Here is an 18161-nt window from a genome sequence, read left to right on the forward strand (position 1 = left end):
TAAATGTCAGACATAAGCTTGACAAATAGATGGGAGCTGTTCAGCAGTTTCTTCTGAAGACCCATAGATCTTGTATGTAGTAGAGCTAGAGGTAGAAGGAAAAAAAAACCTGAATCATCTGTGGCTCTGTCTTTGTCCTGGGTAACTCAAGTAGGCGATACTGATCATCATCATCATCCACCAATAAACATTCACAGTAGGCCTTTGTGTTTGGTCTCTAATGATTCTTTGCAAGGTGTGACGGAGACATTACTGGTTTTAATCCATACACAAGAAGTTTAAGATTTAAAGAAAACACTAATGGAGGTAAGAAAGCAGATTTTTAATAAAGGGAGAGGAAGGGACAGGACTAGGGGAAAAAAAATCTTCTTAAATTTTCCAATTTCTAAAACAATTCTGAAAGAACAGGAAATTATAAAAGAAACATTGTTGAGACTTGAACACATCCTTTTCATTAAACCAAGACAAGTAACACATGGTGTTCAGGACAAATCTTTTTCCATTTACAACACACAGACTTTTATGCTAGAAATGAAATAGTGAAGCTAGACAGTTGTATAGAAAGCATACTCCAAACTCTATTGGAAAGCAGATTATAGCTATGCTATTTTAGTTTTTTATAAATTCGCTGGGATATCCAAAAAGCTGCTAGCAATGGAAACACGTACCAATAGACATTATTTTCAATGTGACACAAAATTAGTGTTGTAAAGCTAAAGCTATAACCAAAAATTCCCCCTGCCCTCACCCCATCCAATATGGTATAATAGAAAGCTTCTTTTGTAAGAAGTTTCCAGGCAGTATTTACATTCAAGTTTTGAGACCTAGAGAAAAAATAAGATAAAAAGCTATTCCTTCCACACTCCCTGTGGTTATGTCTTTGGAAAGAGCAGCAAAAGGCTATTTGCATGAAGTTATTTGAAAGGATTCTGTTTAGCAACTACATAGAGCATTTGCTATAAGCCAGTAACTGCTGTATATGCAGCTATAGTAAACACACATGTAGTTTTTGCTAAAATTCTTTGCAATGCCTGCATTGTACTTCTACTGTTCTAGAACGGACAATTCTGTTATTGTAAATCCTCTCACCATATTAAAGTATTTTAATCATAGCAGTTCTTCCCATATATTTTTAAGACTTAGCATATCCTTGTAGAAAGATTTGTGTGTGTGTGTGTGTGTGTGTGTGTGTATGTACATATCCTTTCATCATACAGGAAAGGATTGGGATTTTTACCTCGTTCTGTTCACATACGAAAATATATCTCTGAGTTCTGCAGTCACCCAAACTGCCAGATCATTCACTTCCCTAAAAATCCTCTGCAAACAACTGTCTTTTCCAGATCTCCCACTTCTGTCAAAACATCCTGCTAGGGCTGATTCTGCACTGCCTTTTGATTTCTGCAGTCATCAGATACAATAAAGGAGAGTCAGTATATGTCAGGTTGGCCACGTTTACATATGCATGCACACACACATGCTTTTTGTGCTAGGTAAAGGCAATGCAGAACAAAGCTGTACTAGAATGACAGCAAATTTCACCTTTCCCTTTTGAGTATTGTTATGTCTGCAATAATGTCACCTTCACCTGCAGATACACAGCGAGCATTAAAATTCTTTATGTGTGGATTTAAAATATAAGATTTCAAATTAAAACCCACTCTCCTCTTTAAAAAGCCCTTTCAAAACTCTAGGGCAGCTTTCTTTTTTTTTATAGGTTTCCTTTGTTTATCATTCCCTTCTACCGTATTTTTTACACTGTCAGCATATCGTTCCCTTTGGGCTTGGTTTCTAGTTCACCCTCCTCCTCCTTCTCTTGTTTTATTTCTTTTGAGTTCTCTTCCTCCTCCTCCACTTTGGGTTTTACTACCTTTGAGTTTTTTTCTTCTGTCAGGCTTGATGGCTTCTGCTCTGCATCTTCTTTGTTGCTCTTCACCACCTCCTGTAGGTTGTATTTTCTGAATAGAACATAGTCTCTCACCACACTCAAGCAACAGACGTTTTTTATTATTTCCACCACAACAGTATACTGTGGGTTATTAAGATCCACTTTATTTTCTGGATTGAGGCTGCCCACAATACCTATAAAACAAGAAATAGTTTAAAAGATGGACAAATAGCATTAGCATATCCTAACGAAAGAATAAGGTTTAAAAAGGGAAAGCAACATCCTCTTAGTTGTAACCAAGTACTAGTTATTCTAATTGCTTAAAATATAGTTACTGTAATTGCTTAAAATAGCAGAATAGAGCAGTATTCTTATAAGATATCACCAGTAGGACTGGAGTAACTGAAAATCTATTCCACTGCACCTAATAAGCCACAAATACTCAATTAAGGTAGAGCTATTTCATGAGTCATATATTCAGGTGAAATAGCAACAAGTTATTTCAACATAGCATTCAGGGAATTCAGATTCAGTCTTAGAGAAAAAAGCTTTTGTAATTCAACATACTTAGAATTTTAACAACAAAAACGTATGCCCATTAAGCCTACTTTGCAGGAATAATCTGACCTAAGTTATGTATGCAGTAGTGGGCAGCTTATATACTTGTTTTTAATTCTATGTGAAATACATACATACCTGCTAATTCCTTAATTACTTCTTCCCTACTCATATGACTGTTATTACGAGCTTTGTAAACAATCTGAAAAGTACCCTTATTAGGGGCTTTAAACCAAGGCTCAAAAAACGTTTCCGTGTACTTTTTCATATCCTCCATAAAAGCTTTGCAAGTTCCAGAAATGGGTAACATGCGCAGAATGACTCTTGTTTTCTTCTTTTTAGTGGTATGCATATCCTTTAATATATGGTGCACCAGGTTCTCAGGCTCTACAAGAAAAACAGCTAGGTATGAGAAACAAATTGGAGGCATTTTCTTCCCTCCTCCCCCCTTTAACACACGCTTGGCTGCACTGCTGTCAGCATCAAATCCTTTTCTGAAGAGTAGTTTTACTATACCAAAACTAGATAATCTTTGATTATTCTGCCAAAGCCGTACCACTACTACCTGTAGAGGCTCTATAACAACAATGCCCATTGAGGAAGCAAAAGGGAAGGAGAAATCATGTACTTATTTGGTATAAACTAGTTCCTCAGATGTCATGGTCCATGGCATGTCATTAACACTGTCTCAACTGGTTTATCCCCACAGCACTAGGCAGCGCTGCTTTCACACCTATGCCCTGTGTCCTGATAAAGACGACGTTGTTGGCGCCGCTCTCCACTGACTGGAACCGCCGCAGCTTCTGCTCTGTGGAGGCGCGGATCTGGTCCACCTCCTTCTTCAGGGCCGCCTCGACGTCGTCGTCGTCATCCTCTTCCCTCTCGCTCCCAGACAGCCGCTCCTCTTGATCTGAAAACTGTCCGAACAAGTCACAACGCGCCGGTAAGTGCGCAAGGGCAGGACAAAACCCGCCGCCACGCGGGGCCCAGCCTGGCGGGGCCCCTTCGCGCGGGGGCGCCTCACGGGGTCACCGCTGCCATCCGGCAAAGCGGCCTAGCAGCACGGGCCGTTACTTCTATTTTCGGGAAGGATACGCGAGCGTAACTCTGCCGGCACGGGGAGGGCGTCCGGGCCGCGCTGGCGAGGGGCGCGAGGGGCTGAGGCCCGCCGCCGGGGACGTTACCTGCTCGGGCCCGTACAGCAGGTCCCCGTACTCGCCGAGGAGGCTGTAGGCCTCCCCCACGCACTTGCGCTCGTTCATGTTGCAGGTGATGAGGATGCCGCGCATGCCGGCCTCCAGCTGCCGCCCGCCGCCGCGGGCGCGCTTGGCCCGCGCCGCCGCGAAGTGCGTCTTGGGCCGCCGCTTCCGCGCAGCGCCCGCCGCCGCCGCCATGCCGCGCCGCCAGCCGCGCCGCGCGCCGCGATGGCGTCACCGGCGCGCCGCGATGGCGTCACCGGCGCGCGGCGCGGGCCGCGCTGAGGCGGCGCTGAGGCGGCTGGTTGGCGCGCGGCCCCGCGCTCGGGCTCGGGCTCGGGCTCGGGCTCGGGCTCGGGCTCGGGCTCGGGCTCGCGCGCGCCTCGGGGTGTGGCGGCGGGGCGTTTCCTGTCCCTGAGCTGCGGTTCCAGGGTTGAAGTCCGGTTTTTGCGTTAACGGTTCCGGCATTTAACGAAAAGGCGCGCTGGGGTCCCGGCCGGAGCGCGGAGAGCCGGCTGCCTGCCCGTGCCGGCCCGGCGGCACCGCGTTCCCCGGCCCCGGGGCAGGTGCGGCCGGGGCCCGGCCGGTTCCTTAGCTGCCTTATGCGGTTTTCTTGGCGTAAGGTGGCGGGGTGAAAGAGGCGCTCTCTGTACAGGTACTTCAGGCCTGGAGTAGCAAGGAGCATGAGTGGACACAGGAAAAAGCCACGTGGCCCCCAGCCTGGTTTCGGAAGCAGGACTGTCCCGTCAGGGCCCACTCTCCCTCCAGTAACTGTTGAGCTGCTTGGAGAATTTAAGGAAAACTTGCAAAAATTTTAAGAACTTAGAAATTTTGTGAGAAGAGGTAAAGAAGATAGCTAAGGAGATCTGACTGTCACACTGCTCACATCCAGAGAATCTGGCTTGGAGCAGGAAAGAAAGCTCCACGAATTCATGGCAGAATCTGTCAGTTACAACTGCAAAAGCAGATGGCATTTACACCTTGTCACGAGCTTTGTTCCTGCAACGCCTTTGAGGCTGGCATAACTCCACTGTAGTTGTTTGATGTGGGTGAGACCGCTCGCTGCATGTAAATTAAAAGGGTAAATCTTTGCAGGGCTTGAAAGGCTCAATGTTCTGATGAATTACAGTAACAGTTTCTGGAGACAACCACATCAGAACATGCTGTTTGAAACACAAGGAAGATTTTCTCCAGGCAACTCTGAGTGCTGCAGAGGAAAGGTAATGAACCACTCAGAGTTTAACTAGGATACTTCTCTGGCAAAAAGTCCTGAGGGGGTTGGAAATTACTACAAGTGCTCTGGAAAGTTGTTCTGTGCCCCACTAAAACAATGATAAACAACTACAGGAGAGTGGTTGCTATGGAAATCTTGTTTTTCTTCCTAAATTGGAAAACTTCTTCCGCACATGCTCCTGTAACATTCTCTGACTTTCTCATCACAATCCAGTTACTGTCATTTTCTATTTACTTTCCTGCCTCCTTTGGGTCAATGTAATCTTCTGCATAGGGAATTCCTTTAAGGCTGTTCCTCTGCCTTTTCTCCAGGAGGATTTTGTTTTATGCGTTTCAAAGAGGTGTTTATAATTGCGCTCCTGCAGAATGACTACAGTTTTCCCTTATTGCTAGGCAGAGAACAGCTTTGTTGTTTTGACAGACTTGGTTTTGAATCAGTTACTTTCTGCTGCCGCCAGTGTTTCAGGGAGCTGGTTAACGTCTCCTTCGATGCTGCCTGACACAGACACGGGTAGAGCCCCAGCAGGGAGTTCTGGCAAAAGCACGAGGCCTGAATGCCGGTGGAGATGGCAGCATCGTCTTCACTGACCAGCACCCAGAAGATCGTTCTGCTCTGAACAGGTAAATGGTGTCTGCAGCCTCTCTGCTGCCCTTAGAGCCATATTTTGAGGGTGGAGATCATCCCACAGGAGTAATTTAGGGTGCTGACAAGCTGACTTGTAAATGTTGATGCCCAATTTTAAGTTATGGCTATCTCCAGCTCCCTAGCAATTGCCACCCTTACAGCAGAGGCTGAAGACAGAGGCATGTACCAATGCTGCAGCCAACCCCAGTGTTGACATGGCAATGTGCAAGATGCTGCGCTCTGAACTCAGAGGCAAAAGAGACACGTTCTGTCCTTGCAAAAGCTCGCAAGCTCCAGAGATCCCATGATAGAAGCACTAGCTGTGGCCTTGCCAGCAGTGCAGTGAACCGGCATTAGGGAAGCGGGTCTAGGCACTAGGTGCAGCATATCAGGGACTGATAGTCAGCATCCTCATGGCTGAAGTGCTGTGGTTACCTGGGGTGCCCTGGGCTACATGCTGGAGGTTATAGTCACAAAGCCGATCGCAATGCGGTTGCTCCCTGTGCTGTCCCAGCCAGAGCACAGGTGTGGCCTGGATGTAGTGAAGCCTCACCACTGTGTTCCTCTGTGGTGGGAACAGAGCAGGAGAAGGAAACAGAGGGGATTTGGGATTCACACTTCCTGCCTCATCTCTGAGCTGTGCAGAAGCACATTTACTCTTCTCACTGTGCAGGACTTGGCTGCCCCTTGTGTGAGTCCAAAGTTCTTGGAAAGAACCCAGGAATCTGCCGCTAGGCGCAGTAACAGCACAAGAGGAGGCTTAAGTGGTGTGGATGCACAGCCAGGAGTCTGAAATCTGTGTCAGGAGTCAAAGCTGTGACAGATCTCAGAAGATCTGAGAGGGCTCCGTTTCCATGCAAGGCAGAGAGGCAGTAAGTTGGGACTGACAATCTTTTGACAAGGTAACTTGCCCTCTACTCACCCCTGCAAGCTGCTGGACAGGACGTTTTCTGGCCCAGGAACAGTACTGATTTGCCTGTTACTGTCTGTGTTTCCCTTTCTCCCCGTCCCTCTCTTGTCTTTCTTTTGGTTGGGTTTCTCAGCTATGTTTGTTATAAACAGACTGAATGTTACAAATCCAGAAAATGTCCCTTCTTTCACTATATCACTAAAATCGTGTGGGTGTACAGCTAGATAATTATTAATTCAGTAAGGAGCTAGCAGTGTTTATTTTGCTTTGTAAATAAAAAACAGTTGACTGCATGAAAATAGTATAAACTCTAGAGTTTTCAGAACTTCTGCAAATTTGACTTTTTTAAGATAAAATCCATCTTAGATTCTTTTTAGGGAGTTTTTCAAAGTTTCCCCATCTCATAAAATGATGTTTTTTGCTGACCACACATCAAAATGCTGTTTAAAGCATCAATACTTAAAAGCTTTTCAGGACTTTGCTAGCTTCATTTCATTTCTGGCAGCCAGTATGTCCCCAGTGTTGATAAACTAGAAAAACTGGAAATATGATTGTACCAAGTAACACAGTGGTCAACCAGTAACTAATGAAGGATTGCTGGATTAGCTGTGGAATGTCTTGGTCCACACTGTTATTTCTGCATTGTCAAACAATAGGTTTTTTTTCATTTAATTTACGGAAGTCATAATTGAAGTGTTTGGGTAGTGTTCAGTGCCTCTCCACTATGCATGGCAACTGAAATATGATCTACTGGATTAGCAGAGCTTGTGAAGAGGGAAGAAATATGAGTCATGGGAAAGCTACCACTGACAGGACTGGACACTGATGGCTGAATGCAGAATCAGGATCTCAACTGCATGATGGTAACTAGAGAGCAGAGACCAACAGTGGCAGAACTGGAACTGTCCTCAGCAGTTATTCTGGTTAACAGTTGGAAGCTATTCCTGTGTAAGCACAAGGCCTGTATTGCACTCTGTTTGGAAACCGCATGATTAATACTGGGTTTGTATCTGTGTCACTGTAGCATTTCTCGGAGATAATCAGTAAAGAATAACCTTGGAAGAAACCATTATGGTTCTTGCTGCTGTGCATTTTCTACTGAAGGTCCCAAGCGCTATGTCCGTGCGAGCTCCCCTGAGAAGATCTCTCCAACTTTCTAGCCAGGGCTATCCAGTTTGCAGCTCTCTGAACTCTAAGAATTATGAAGCCATAAAACAAGAATATAGACCAGAGGTGCCAGAGTATTTCAACTTTGCAAAGGATGTGCTAGACAGATGGACTGAAATGGAAAAGGTAACAATTCTTTGACTTCTGTAATGCTAACATACTTCTTGCTGGGTTCAGTACCAATCCAATAAGCAAGTCACTGGAGTTGTGTTCTGATTATGATCTGGTGATCATCTCGTGCTAGCTGAGCTTCGAATTTCCATGTGCCACATGGCTGCCCTGTCCATGTGTCAAATTGTTCCTTCCTTGAATCAGTAACTCCAATGAAATCGTGAGTGTGAAAAAATATGTGTATAGTGAATGAGTCTGTGGACTGGGCCACTCTAAATCTGGCACCAGTTCACCCATCTGCCTTTAATTGCACACTACCTGGATGTGCTAGGCAATCATTTTACTTCCATGTGTCTCATTGCCTACCTGTAAAATGGCTAGTGTAGTGTAAAGTCAAACCTCCCCCTTTCTACCTCAAATATAAAGTCTTTGCATCAGGGATTTTGAACATAGAAATCTGGATGACTGTGACCCTCAATGGACATGAGACCTACGCAAGTAAAGGGAATACAGAAAAACCATGAAGGCTTTTGCCTTTGTTACTATGTAGGTCTGGTCTCTATAGATGTGTGACTGGTTTTGCAGGCTCAGGTTGTTCATGATGAGGGGCTAAACACATTTATGTCCAAATTGCCATCAGGAACAAAGCAGGGATATACTCTCTGACACAAGGTTAGCAATCATTCCTTTTGCAGGAATGTAGATTTTGGCAGGCTGTAAACAAAAGGAGTACAGAACAGCCTCTGGAGAAGAGGCTTTGCTCTCCAAAATGCACAGTTAGAATCTGCTCCCCTGAAAATTAACCTTAGTGTTTTTATACCTTCAAACTGATAATAAGGTGCCATGTTCTCACAGCCCTAGTGAGTTTTTCACTGACTTATGCAGTGCTACAACTAAGTTCATTTGGCCTCCTTCAGAGAACACTCTATACAAACATTTTAATTCACTTTTCACGCATCATTTAGGTGAAACATTGATCAAAGGTCATATTATGTAGGCCTATGGTTTTGAACCTTTCTTTTAATCTTAGAAGCACCAATTAGACACAATTCCAGATGAAGCTGGAAGTGACCTCTGAGGGCTCAGGAAACTATCTGAGGCACAACTCAGAGATACCCGCATTCATCAGCTGCTTCTCTGGCATGGCCTGAACCAGAAGCTTTTTCTTTCTCTGAGCTGATTACTGTGCAACCTCTTCAGGGTGTAACACAATGAGCTTCGGAAGGAAATATAGATCTATATTTCTAAAATTGAATTTATGAGCTATGCTTTCTGAAGGATTTTTTTTCTGACATATTTTGAATCAGAGGGAAATTCCAGATGCATCCCCAGGTTTATGCAGCATTCAATAAATAATGGATGTTTTTCTTCCTCAGGCTTAAGTTACAGGCAATATGTTTCTTGTTTCTTAAATGAAACATTTTGACTGTGCCCTGTTGTCCTGTAGGAGGGAAGAAAGCCTAAAAACCCTGCATTGTGGTGGGTAAATGGTGATGGAGAAGAGGTGAGGTGGAGCTTTGAAGAGCTAGGAGTCCTGTCCAGAAAAGTGGCTAATGTTCTGTCCGATGCCTGTGGTCTGCAACAGGGAGACAGAGTTATTCTGATTCTGCCCAGGATCCCAGAGTGGTGGCTGGTGAATGTGGCTTGCATGCGAACAGGTTAGTGAAAGCATGGAAGTGATTTATAGATGCAGATATTGTTACATAAATCAATCATTACTATTTAATATACTCAGAACTACAAACATGCTAATGGTGTTGAACATCACTGCCATGCTGGTCAAGAACACCCTGCATGCTAAGTTTTGTCTTCATGGTACTTTTAGGATATTTTGAGCATGCTCTAGCTGTTAAGGAAATTCTGGGAGTCCGTGTACCTCTGTCATTCTTCTCTTTCCAGCACTTGTGATACATTGCAAATGCACCCTCTTATTAATTTGCAATGAAATTAGCACATACATACCCCAGTGTTTCACGCGTTCCCCCGTGGGCTATGTTAAATACTCAGTTTCCCAGCATTTACAGTCCAGAATGCCTCAGTATCTCACGAACACTGCCAGCATACCCTGTGAGGATGCGTATGTCTGTATTTACTAGTGAGGAATACAAATCCAGAGAGATAGCATGTCACAGTGGAAAGACTTTCAGCCCAAAGAAAGCCCTTCTGTTGGTTTCTTTTGCTGTCCAATGCTGCTAGTATTTTCTAATTTGCATTGATCCTCACGTAGAATTTAATTCAAGAAAAAGAACAGTATATTTACAAAAGTAGAGCCAAATTCTGCTTTTAGCACAGTGCTGTTCCACTGATAAACACAACGTAAGCTGAAGACTGTTTTTAGGTACAAGCATTGTTCTTAAAAATTGAGAGTATTCTCCTTTAGGAACTGTCCTGATTCCTGGCACACAGCAGCTGACAGCAAAGGACATTCTCCATCGACTACAGAAGTCGAAGGCAAAGTGTATCATCACTGATGATTCTGTGGCACCAGCTGTAGACTCGGCTGGGCCTGAATGCCAGTCTCTGAAATTCAAGCTGCTTGTGTCAGAGGGCCACAGAGAAGGATGGCTGAACTTTAAAGAGCTCCTGAAGTGAGTAACCACTATTGTGAAAGTGCCACAGAAACAATGAAAGACAAGCACAATGATCTGCTGTGAACAGGAAATGCTGGCGTGTGCCAAAATATTTTCATCCCTTTAGGACTGCACATTGGGAGACTATCTAGTTTATGACACTTTTCATTGCTGCAGAAGTTATTTTAGCCAAACATTTTTAAGAATGTATAATTCACCCTTTCAAATCACATTATCATTTTGCATATTTTAAAGACATGCTCCTTCTGATCACCACTGCGTGACCACAAAGCATCAAGATCCAATGGCCATCTATTTTACCAGTGGAACTACAGGGTCTCCAAAAATGACTGAACATTCCCACAGCAGCTATGGCATTGGTCTCACAGTAAATGGAAGGTATGGATATCCCTTTAAATCACAAGTGTATTTCTGTAGCTGGTCAAACAGCAGACAGAGAAGAAACGGAAGATCTTTCTTTCACTATTTTAAAAAACAGCAGTTCTATTAAGTCCCAACAAGCCTTTTTTCTGTGCAACAAGGCATAGTTCGAGATTAGCTGCCTTAGTGTGTATTGCACTTGGCAGTCAAACAGAATTGCTAACTGCTTTTTAACACTTTGTTTGACTTCTTCTGCACTCTTCATTGTGTATAATTAATAGATTGCCAATTAACTGAGCATCAGCAAAGAGCAGGTTTATGAAGTGTGTACCATAAAAAGAGGGGAAAAACCCACAGATCTTAGGCTTCTGAATTCATTTGTGTCTGGTTTAGACACAACTCCCACAGGAATAGAATGGTGATAGTTCAGAACATAGGAAAGACTAGATAGGTTCATGAGACCTTTAAGTTTATAAAACTATGTTGGTTAAATACTTGATATAGCAATGCGTTTCATTCTAACAGTCAAAGAATAACAAATCAGAAGAGACCAAACTAAAAAGTAAGTGTACAACAAAAGAAAATCCTTATGCCTAAAAAATGATTTGAACAAAACCACAGCAGTCTCATACGTATGTATTCAGCATCCTGTTTTGAGGTGATATTAGTTTGTCCATCAGTATAATTTTTTCGCTCCTAGAAAAATGCGGCATCAGTCTATCCTGATGACATCTTCACTGCACTGTGACTCACTTCTGCTCAGAAATTCACTCATCTGCTAATCCTCATATAGCCAGGAAAAACAGTGATGGGTTTGCTTCATTGGCACATCTGCTGTTGATATTTTAATATTTGTCCTCTTTCTGCCAAATAGAAATTGTGAACTCTTTCACTGTGTTACCCAGGTATTGGCTGGACTTGACTTCCTCAGATATATTTTGGAATACATCAGACACAGGCTGGGCAAAGTCAGGTTGGAGCAGCGTTTTCTCCCCATGGATTCAAGGGGCATGTGTATTTGCACATAAGATGCCACGCTTCAACCCAGCCATCGTCTTTGAGGTAAGCAAGGAGAGGCCAGCAACAGCACTGTTCCCTCTGGCTGATCTTCCCTGGATTTTCACTTACCCCAAAGCTATGCTGGAGGTCAGTATGCTGCGTAATTGTAACCTTCACGAGCAAGTAACCAACTGGTATTTCACTAGTGTAAATATAAGCCCCAAAACAAGAGTATCTTTGATGTCCAAAAAGTTTCCTTCTGTACTCAGCTGAAAACAGATTCAACTGCCCAAGCCAGCAGACATGCATTTACTAGGCCAAAATTTAAGCACACAAGAAATGGAACAGGAATTGTGAAGTGGTTTGGTGTTGTTATTAAAATGAGTGACAATAGCAGATAATTGAGAATTTTGGTTGCTTGTACTGTATAACTCACCGTTAAGGAGTGAAGAGGCAGAAAGCTAAATTTCTTTAACAAATGGGACCAGTATTATATTCTGTTATATCCTCTGCACACAACTGTGGTAAAGGCCACCATTATTCATTTTACATGGAACCACTTTATGATCATACCCATGTTACTTTGATGGCTGAAAATTGTTTGCTCACATTAGGATAGATGGAAACACTTTATCAGTCGTATACCTACAGAACATTTTAAAAAGTAGCCTTTGGTTTCCTTTGTTTTCTACATAAGTTAGAATTATGAAGAAATTCTGCAAGAGAGACTGCAGAGCTTTCCAGAGCACAAAGCTTTGGTATGTTGAACTAACTGTAAAGATGTAGATTCTGTTTTGAAGAAAAACCTATTTAAATGTAACAGCTGTATATTGGTGTTAGTGAGTTTGTACTAGCTTTTAGAACACTAACATTTTGTTTTTGTGTTTCACAAGCTGAGTACAGAGGTTGTTACATTATCTCTTGTGATGTAGGTGAGACCTCATGTGTTTCAGTAACGACATCTACTTTTTTTTATTCTAATTCTCTAGAGCCTGTCAAGATTTCCCATAACAGTCTTCTGTTCTGCTCCAACTGCCTATCGAATGTTTGTGCAACATAAAGTGTCCAGGTAAGCAAAAGCGAAGTATCTTTATTGGTGTATTTGATCAAAACAGTGGACCATATGCTTTTCTCACCTTGACTTTATTTCAAATTTACAGTGACATTAACAACAGATTTAGTCATGTATTTCTCAATCTTGCATGTTAGGAACAAAGCAAATTTTAAGTACAAATACAAATTAAGTACAAATTTTAACCATCACATATTTCACAAATTATAGCAAACTTGTATGAGACTTTGAAAAGCAGTTTAGCTGATGATATAATAGGATAATAATGATACAATATCATGATTAACATATTTTCCAAAGTGTTTTTGTAGTTAGATTCCCCTTCCCTTTGTTTTTCCCCTGCATTCTTCCAATACCATGATCTACAAGAATAGGGTGTGTCACAGCAGTTTGGCAACTCTCTTGTGACTTTTTGTTATTTTGTTTGAGACTCCAGGTTAGATTCTAAGTTAGAAACAGTGTATCTATTATTACATTTTAAAACAATGCAGAAGTAAAAGAGCAGTTTTTTTTCTTTTGTATTTGCATTTTCGCAGATTTGTTTATGTTTAACTCCACATAATTGAAATAGAATGTATAGGACCCAGTGAAGATTTTATTTGCATGTAGAAAGGACCGCATGATACAGGAATACTGTGGTGAAGGAAACATGGCAGATAGATAGATCACTATGTCTGCTTAACTGTGCCAATTATTTGCTTTCTCTTTCCCACCAAGATATAAATTCAGAAGCCTGCGGCACTGTGTGAGTGCTGGGGAGCCACTCAACCCTGAAGTGATGGAAGAATGGAAAGAGCACACTGGGCTGGATATTCATGAAGGCTACGGACAGACAGAAACAGTATGTTCAGACACTTTACAGATAGAGCAATAAATTCCATTAGGGTTGCCAAGAAAATGTGATTAAAATGATTATACACAGTCATGGCTTCTAGGGGAAAAGTCAATCAGTAGTGGAAAAATATAGCTTTTATAAGTCATAGAATAATCATAACAGTTTCACCCCAAATCCAAGGGCTGCTTTTCATTACACTGGGTTTTTTATTGAGAACTAACACAAAAGAAGTATGTCCCTCATTGCTGAATGCGAAATTTTGCTTTAAAACCTATCTTTATAGCTCTTGTTAGCATTATCTGAAGCTCTGGGCATGATTCTTAGATCTGGGCATTCCTGGAAAGGTTCTAGGTAGGTACACTAAGAACTATTCTCAGGTGGCAAGTCTAGAATCATTCTACTCTCAACCTAGAACTGTTCTAGGTCAGTGAGGTGAGAAACATGTCTGCATCTGGGTCTAGAGCAGTTCTGGACTCGCTGGCCTATGACAGATCTAGGTCAAGTCTAGAGCTATTCTAGGTCATGGAGTTCCCCGTGAAAGATCCAGACTGGGGAATTCCTGGAAATATTTTAGATTGAGGCATTCCTGGAAAGGTTCTTGTAGAGGGCAAGGAGAGATCAATGCAACTAGAACTGTTCTAGGTAGGTGGGGGTGCCTGTGAGTCTGGAACCATTCTAGTTCATAGCATATATAACTGTTCTAGAATGGATCTAGAGCTGTTATAAGTCAGTAGGTGTGTGGCACTATTCCAGGTCGAGGTTCCTTGGGAAAGGTTCCAGATCAGGGAATTCCTGGAAACGTTCTAGGTCAGTGAGGCTCGAATTATTCTAGTTCCATGAGCTTAGATTCCTTCTCAGTCAGGGGCTCTTTAGGAAGATTCTAGATGAGATGATTCCTTGAAAGTTTCTGCAGTGGCAAAATTCCTGGGAAAGGTTCTAGGTCTGGAGATTCCTAGACAGGTTCTAGATTAGGAGATTCATGGAAAAGTTGTCAGTTATTTCTAGAAGTAATCTAGAAGATTATAATGAAGAATTAATTAATATTTCTCATAGAGATCATATTCTATCTTTATTAGCTGAGTATTTTAAACTTCAGCTATAGAGTGAATATACAAATCACAATTTAGTTCTTTTTGAAACCACTTGTTACAGGTGCTTGTCTGTGGAAACTTTAAGGGAATGAAAATTAAACCTGGCTCTATGGGAAAGCCATCCCCAGGGTATGATGTCAAGGTATTGTACCTCGGGTGGCACTACCTCTGTCGCGCTCTCAATCTCTCCCTCTCCGTCATGCTGGCTGCATAACTATCAGAAGAGGTTTGAAAGCTCTAACACAGTTGTACCACGTACCATCATTTAACAGTGCATGAAAAAAAAAAAAATACATGTATTACTGCTCTGAACTGAGTAGGTAAAATAGACAATTGGACTGCTCTGTTGCACCAGCCTCACCAGGATTACAACCTTCTGCTGACAATTAGCTATCAAACTCTTAGATAATGACTGGAATTAAATTGCTTAGTTAAGGAAGAGCAGGACTGAATGTGGTTTCATGGCGAGAACAGAACTACTGAGGCAGATTCTAGCGCTAGATCAATTTGTAATATTGGTAGGATTTTAGTATCTTTCTTTCTGTTCTTAAATTTTCCGACCATATTACTTATCTACTTCTCTGGGGTATTACTAACTTAGTTTCGTGTTTGCATAGTGCTTGGAATTTCTCAGAGGAAATAATATGATGCAAAGTACACTGGATTACTAGTATTATTACAAAGTGGTTGTTAGGGTAAGCCCCCACGTCTCTAAATTGTTTTGCAATGAAGAAAAATAATTCAGTTAGGTATTTTAAATGAGCACCAAGATTCTATAACCTTAATTTAATGTGTTGTCATTTGGTTCCAAGATAATAAAATGGTATTTTGTTTGTTTTTAGATTATAGATGAAAATAATAATATTCTGCCTCCCGGAAAAGAAGGAGATATTGCCATCAGAATAAAACCTACAAGACCATTTTGTCTTTTCACTTGCTATGCTGTAAGGACACTCCTGCAGTTAAATCATATGCCCTGTTTTCCATCATGAGGAACCTGATACCTCCTTTCATTCACAAATACGCTGCTTCCTGGCTTGAAAAACCTATGGGACGGGGACAGGGGTTTTCATTCCTTCCTGCAGATTATGTTCTACTTACATAGAGTCCATCCTACCTGGCAAGCTGAGATCCACATTCTTTTGATAGTTATTTCTTTTATATAAAAAGTGAAAGGCTTGAAGGACCCCTTAGTCACATAATACTGCATAGCCTAATGGCTAGGAGAAGTAGGAGCCCTCTGTTCAAATCCCTTCCCTGAATTAGGGCAGACTTGGGCTCTGTGAAGTGTTTCATGTACAGCAGATTTTTTTTCCTTTTTATGTAAGAATTTTAGTTTTAGCCTAACAGCTAGAAAAAACAAACACATAGTGCTTTTAGTTCTGACAGCTAGAAACCTTATCAAATTTTATGAGTGATATCAGCCTATAGTCAGGTTTTTCAAGTAGTACTAAGCATGTGTACACTGCCTAAATAACCTCTTCGAGGAGTCTGCTACATTTGCTATACAAAGACCGCTTATTCATTAGGCTGTGCTGATCCTAGACTTGTTATTGGAAAGAAAAATATCAGGAAAGGAGACATTATAAATACACAGGGAAAAAAAATTACGGGATAATCACCTAAAAGCAAATTCTCAGTACCCTTTGCTTGCATATTTCTTGCAGCCTTCAGTGGTTCCTAAAGCTGTAAGCCGTAATATGTTGTTATTAAAACTTAAAGTCACAACTAGTAAAACTTACTTATTCATGATTTTTCTAGCCTTGTAGCTTAGTAATGTTGAATTAATAATTCCCCATTATTAATATCCTATGTTACAACTCACTTGAATTTAATGCACATAACCATATGTGCCAGTCTAAGTTGACATTTTCAAATATTCAACTGTACTGTAACTTAAACACTGAATAAGCCAGAATACAATTTTCGCTTATTTTCAGACAGTTTTATGTGTAAAATGCAATTTAATGTTTCCTAGGATGATCCAGAGAAAACTGAGGCAACAATACGTGGGAAGTTTTACATCACTGGAGACAGGGGGATTATGGATGAAGATGGATACTTCTGGTTTGTTGGAAGAGCTGATGATGTCATCAATTCTGCTGGGTAATTTAATGCTGGTAAAAAAAGACATCATTAAACTTGAATAATATTGGTGACTCAGCCATGACATTTTGTTATCAAACAATTAACCCCCCTTTCCTCCATTTTAAAGATATCGTATTGGGCCATTTGAAGTAGAAAGTGCCCTAATAGAGCATCCTGCAGTGGTGGAAGCAGCAGTTGTCAGCAGTCCAGACCCCATCAGAGGAGAGGTAAACAAGTTAAACATGCTTATTGTCTCATATATTGCTTTGTGTGTGGTAGAGGTAATAAAGCCCAACTCCAAATGGATTTATCTAGCCATGGGTTGAATTTTTAAACTAAATTTAAATCAGTATTTGCACCATATAAGACACTGGAGACGCCATGCAGGAGCAAACCATCCAAGATGATTGTCCCATAGGCAGTAAAACAAAACTATCATATGAAGCTTTTCCTGTCACTAAAATATTTACAGTCCTTGGTCTGTATTGAGCATGCATAAACTGTCTCCACAGTCCAGACAAATACTGAGCACAGACTTTGAGAAAGCTATCCAGCCTATACATTAGTTATTCTACAGTTTGTCAGCAAATGGTTTGTTTAAAATTCAGACCTTATTGTTGTGTTATTATTTCATTGACGTTTGAACCCCTGCTCCCTTATTTTTTTAAAAAAGGTAGTGAAAGCCTTTGTTGTTCTAACATCTGACTATATTTCAAGTGATCTGGAAAAATTGATGAATGAACTACAGGACCACGTTAGGAAAGTTACTGCTCCGTACAAGTATCCTCGAAAGGTGAGTACTTATTATTATACATCACGATAAGAGAGTTGGCATTAACTACTATATGACTCACAAATATATGCCACTGAGGTTAAGAAAAAGGTTAATTTAAGTAAATGATCTTATTTTTATTGCAATTTCCTCCCTTTCCAATAGATGGAGTTTGTTCAACACTTGCCAAAAACTATTAGTGGGAAGATCAGAAGAAACGAACTGCGCCAGAAGGAGTGGAGAAAAGTTTAGAATTACTTGCTGCTTTTTTTTTTTTTTTAATATCTTTTACAAAGCAAGATATTGCTGATTTACACTGTAAAGTAAGAGATTATATTAGGACTACCTTAGTTTAGGTTTTCACAAGTTCTTGTCTGAGTCACAGGCTTTGGCTTTCCCACATGCTACGCTAATATCCCGTAGCAAGAAAACAGGCAGACTGAAACAAATTAAATGGGAAATTAACAGATAAAAGCACCACAGTTGGTCCATGTTAAGTAAACTTAATAAATCATTGTAGGCATATTCTCTTTATTGTTACCTAATTTAAGTAAAACAGGAAAAGAGCACTTGTTTCCAGAATCACTTTTCAGAAGTGGAACTACTAAAAAAAATACATTTTTAAAAGTTACAGCTCAATACAAGTATGTTTAGAAAAATGAATA

The 18161-nt window shown here is 41.3% G+C and overlaps 2 protein-coding genes across 2 annotated transcripts; one reads left to right on the forward strand and one right to left on the reverse strand.

The window, feature by feature from the left end:
* Window positions 1-301: 301 nt before the first annotated feature.
* On the reverse strand, window positions 302-3840 carry THUMPD1 (THUMP domain containing 1). The gene is made up of 4 exons (XM_062588132.1): window positions 3631-3840; window positions 3180-3363; window positions 2585-2833; window positions 302-2082 (listed from the first exon to the last, which is right to left on the reverse strand). Exons 1-4 carry the CDS (start codon window positions 3838-3840, stop codon window positions 1754-1756), a joined length of 972 nt encoding a protein of 323 aa, XP_062444116.1. The 3' UTR covers window positions 302-1753.
* Window positions 3841-7502: 3662 nt separating this feature from the next.
* On the forward strand, window positions 7503-18129 carry LOC134147113 (acyl-coenzyme A synthetase ACSM3, mitochondrial-like). The gene is made up of 13 exons (XM_062587907.1): window positions 7503-7703; window positions 9136-9346; window positions 10069-10276; window positions 10514-10657; window positions 11545-11701; window positions 12628-12707; window positions 13428-13551; window positions 14698-14778; window positions 15479-15580; window positions 16615-16742; window positions 16852-16951; window positions 17398-17517; window positions 17662-18129. The coding sequence occupies exons 1-13, from the start codon at window positions 7527-7529 to the stop codon at window positions 17746-17748; spliced, it is 1719 nt and encodes a 572-aa protein (XP_062443891.1). The 5' UTR covers window positions 7503-7526; the 3' UTR covers window positions 17749-18129.
* Window positions 18130-18161: the final 32 nt, after the last annotated feature.

Source organism: Rhea pennata, chromosome 15, assembly GCF_028389875.1.
Source record: "Rhea pennata isolate bPtePen1 chromosome 15, bPtePen1.pri, whole genome shotgun sequence".
Taxonomy (NCBI): Eukaryota; Metazoa; Chordata; class Aves; order Rheiformes; family Rheidae; genus Rhea; species Rhea pennata.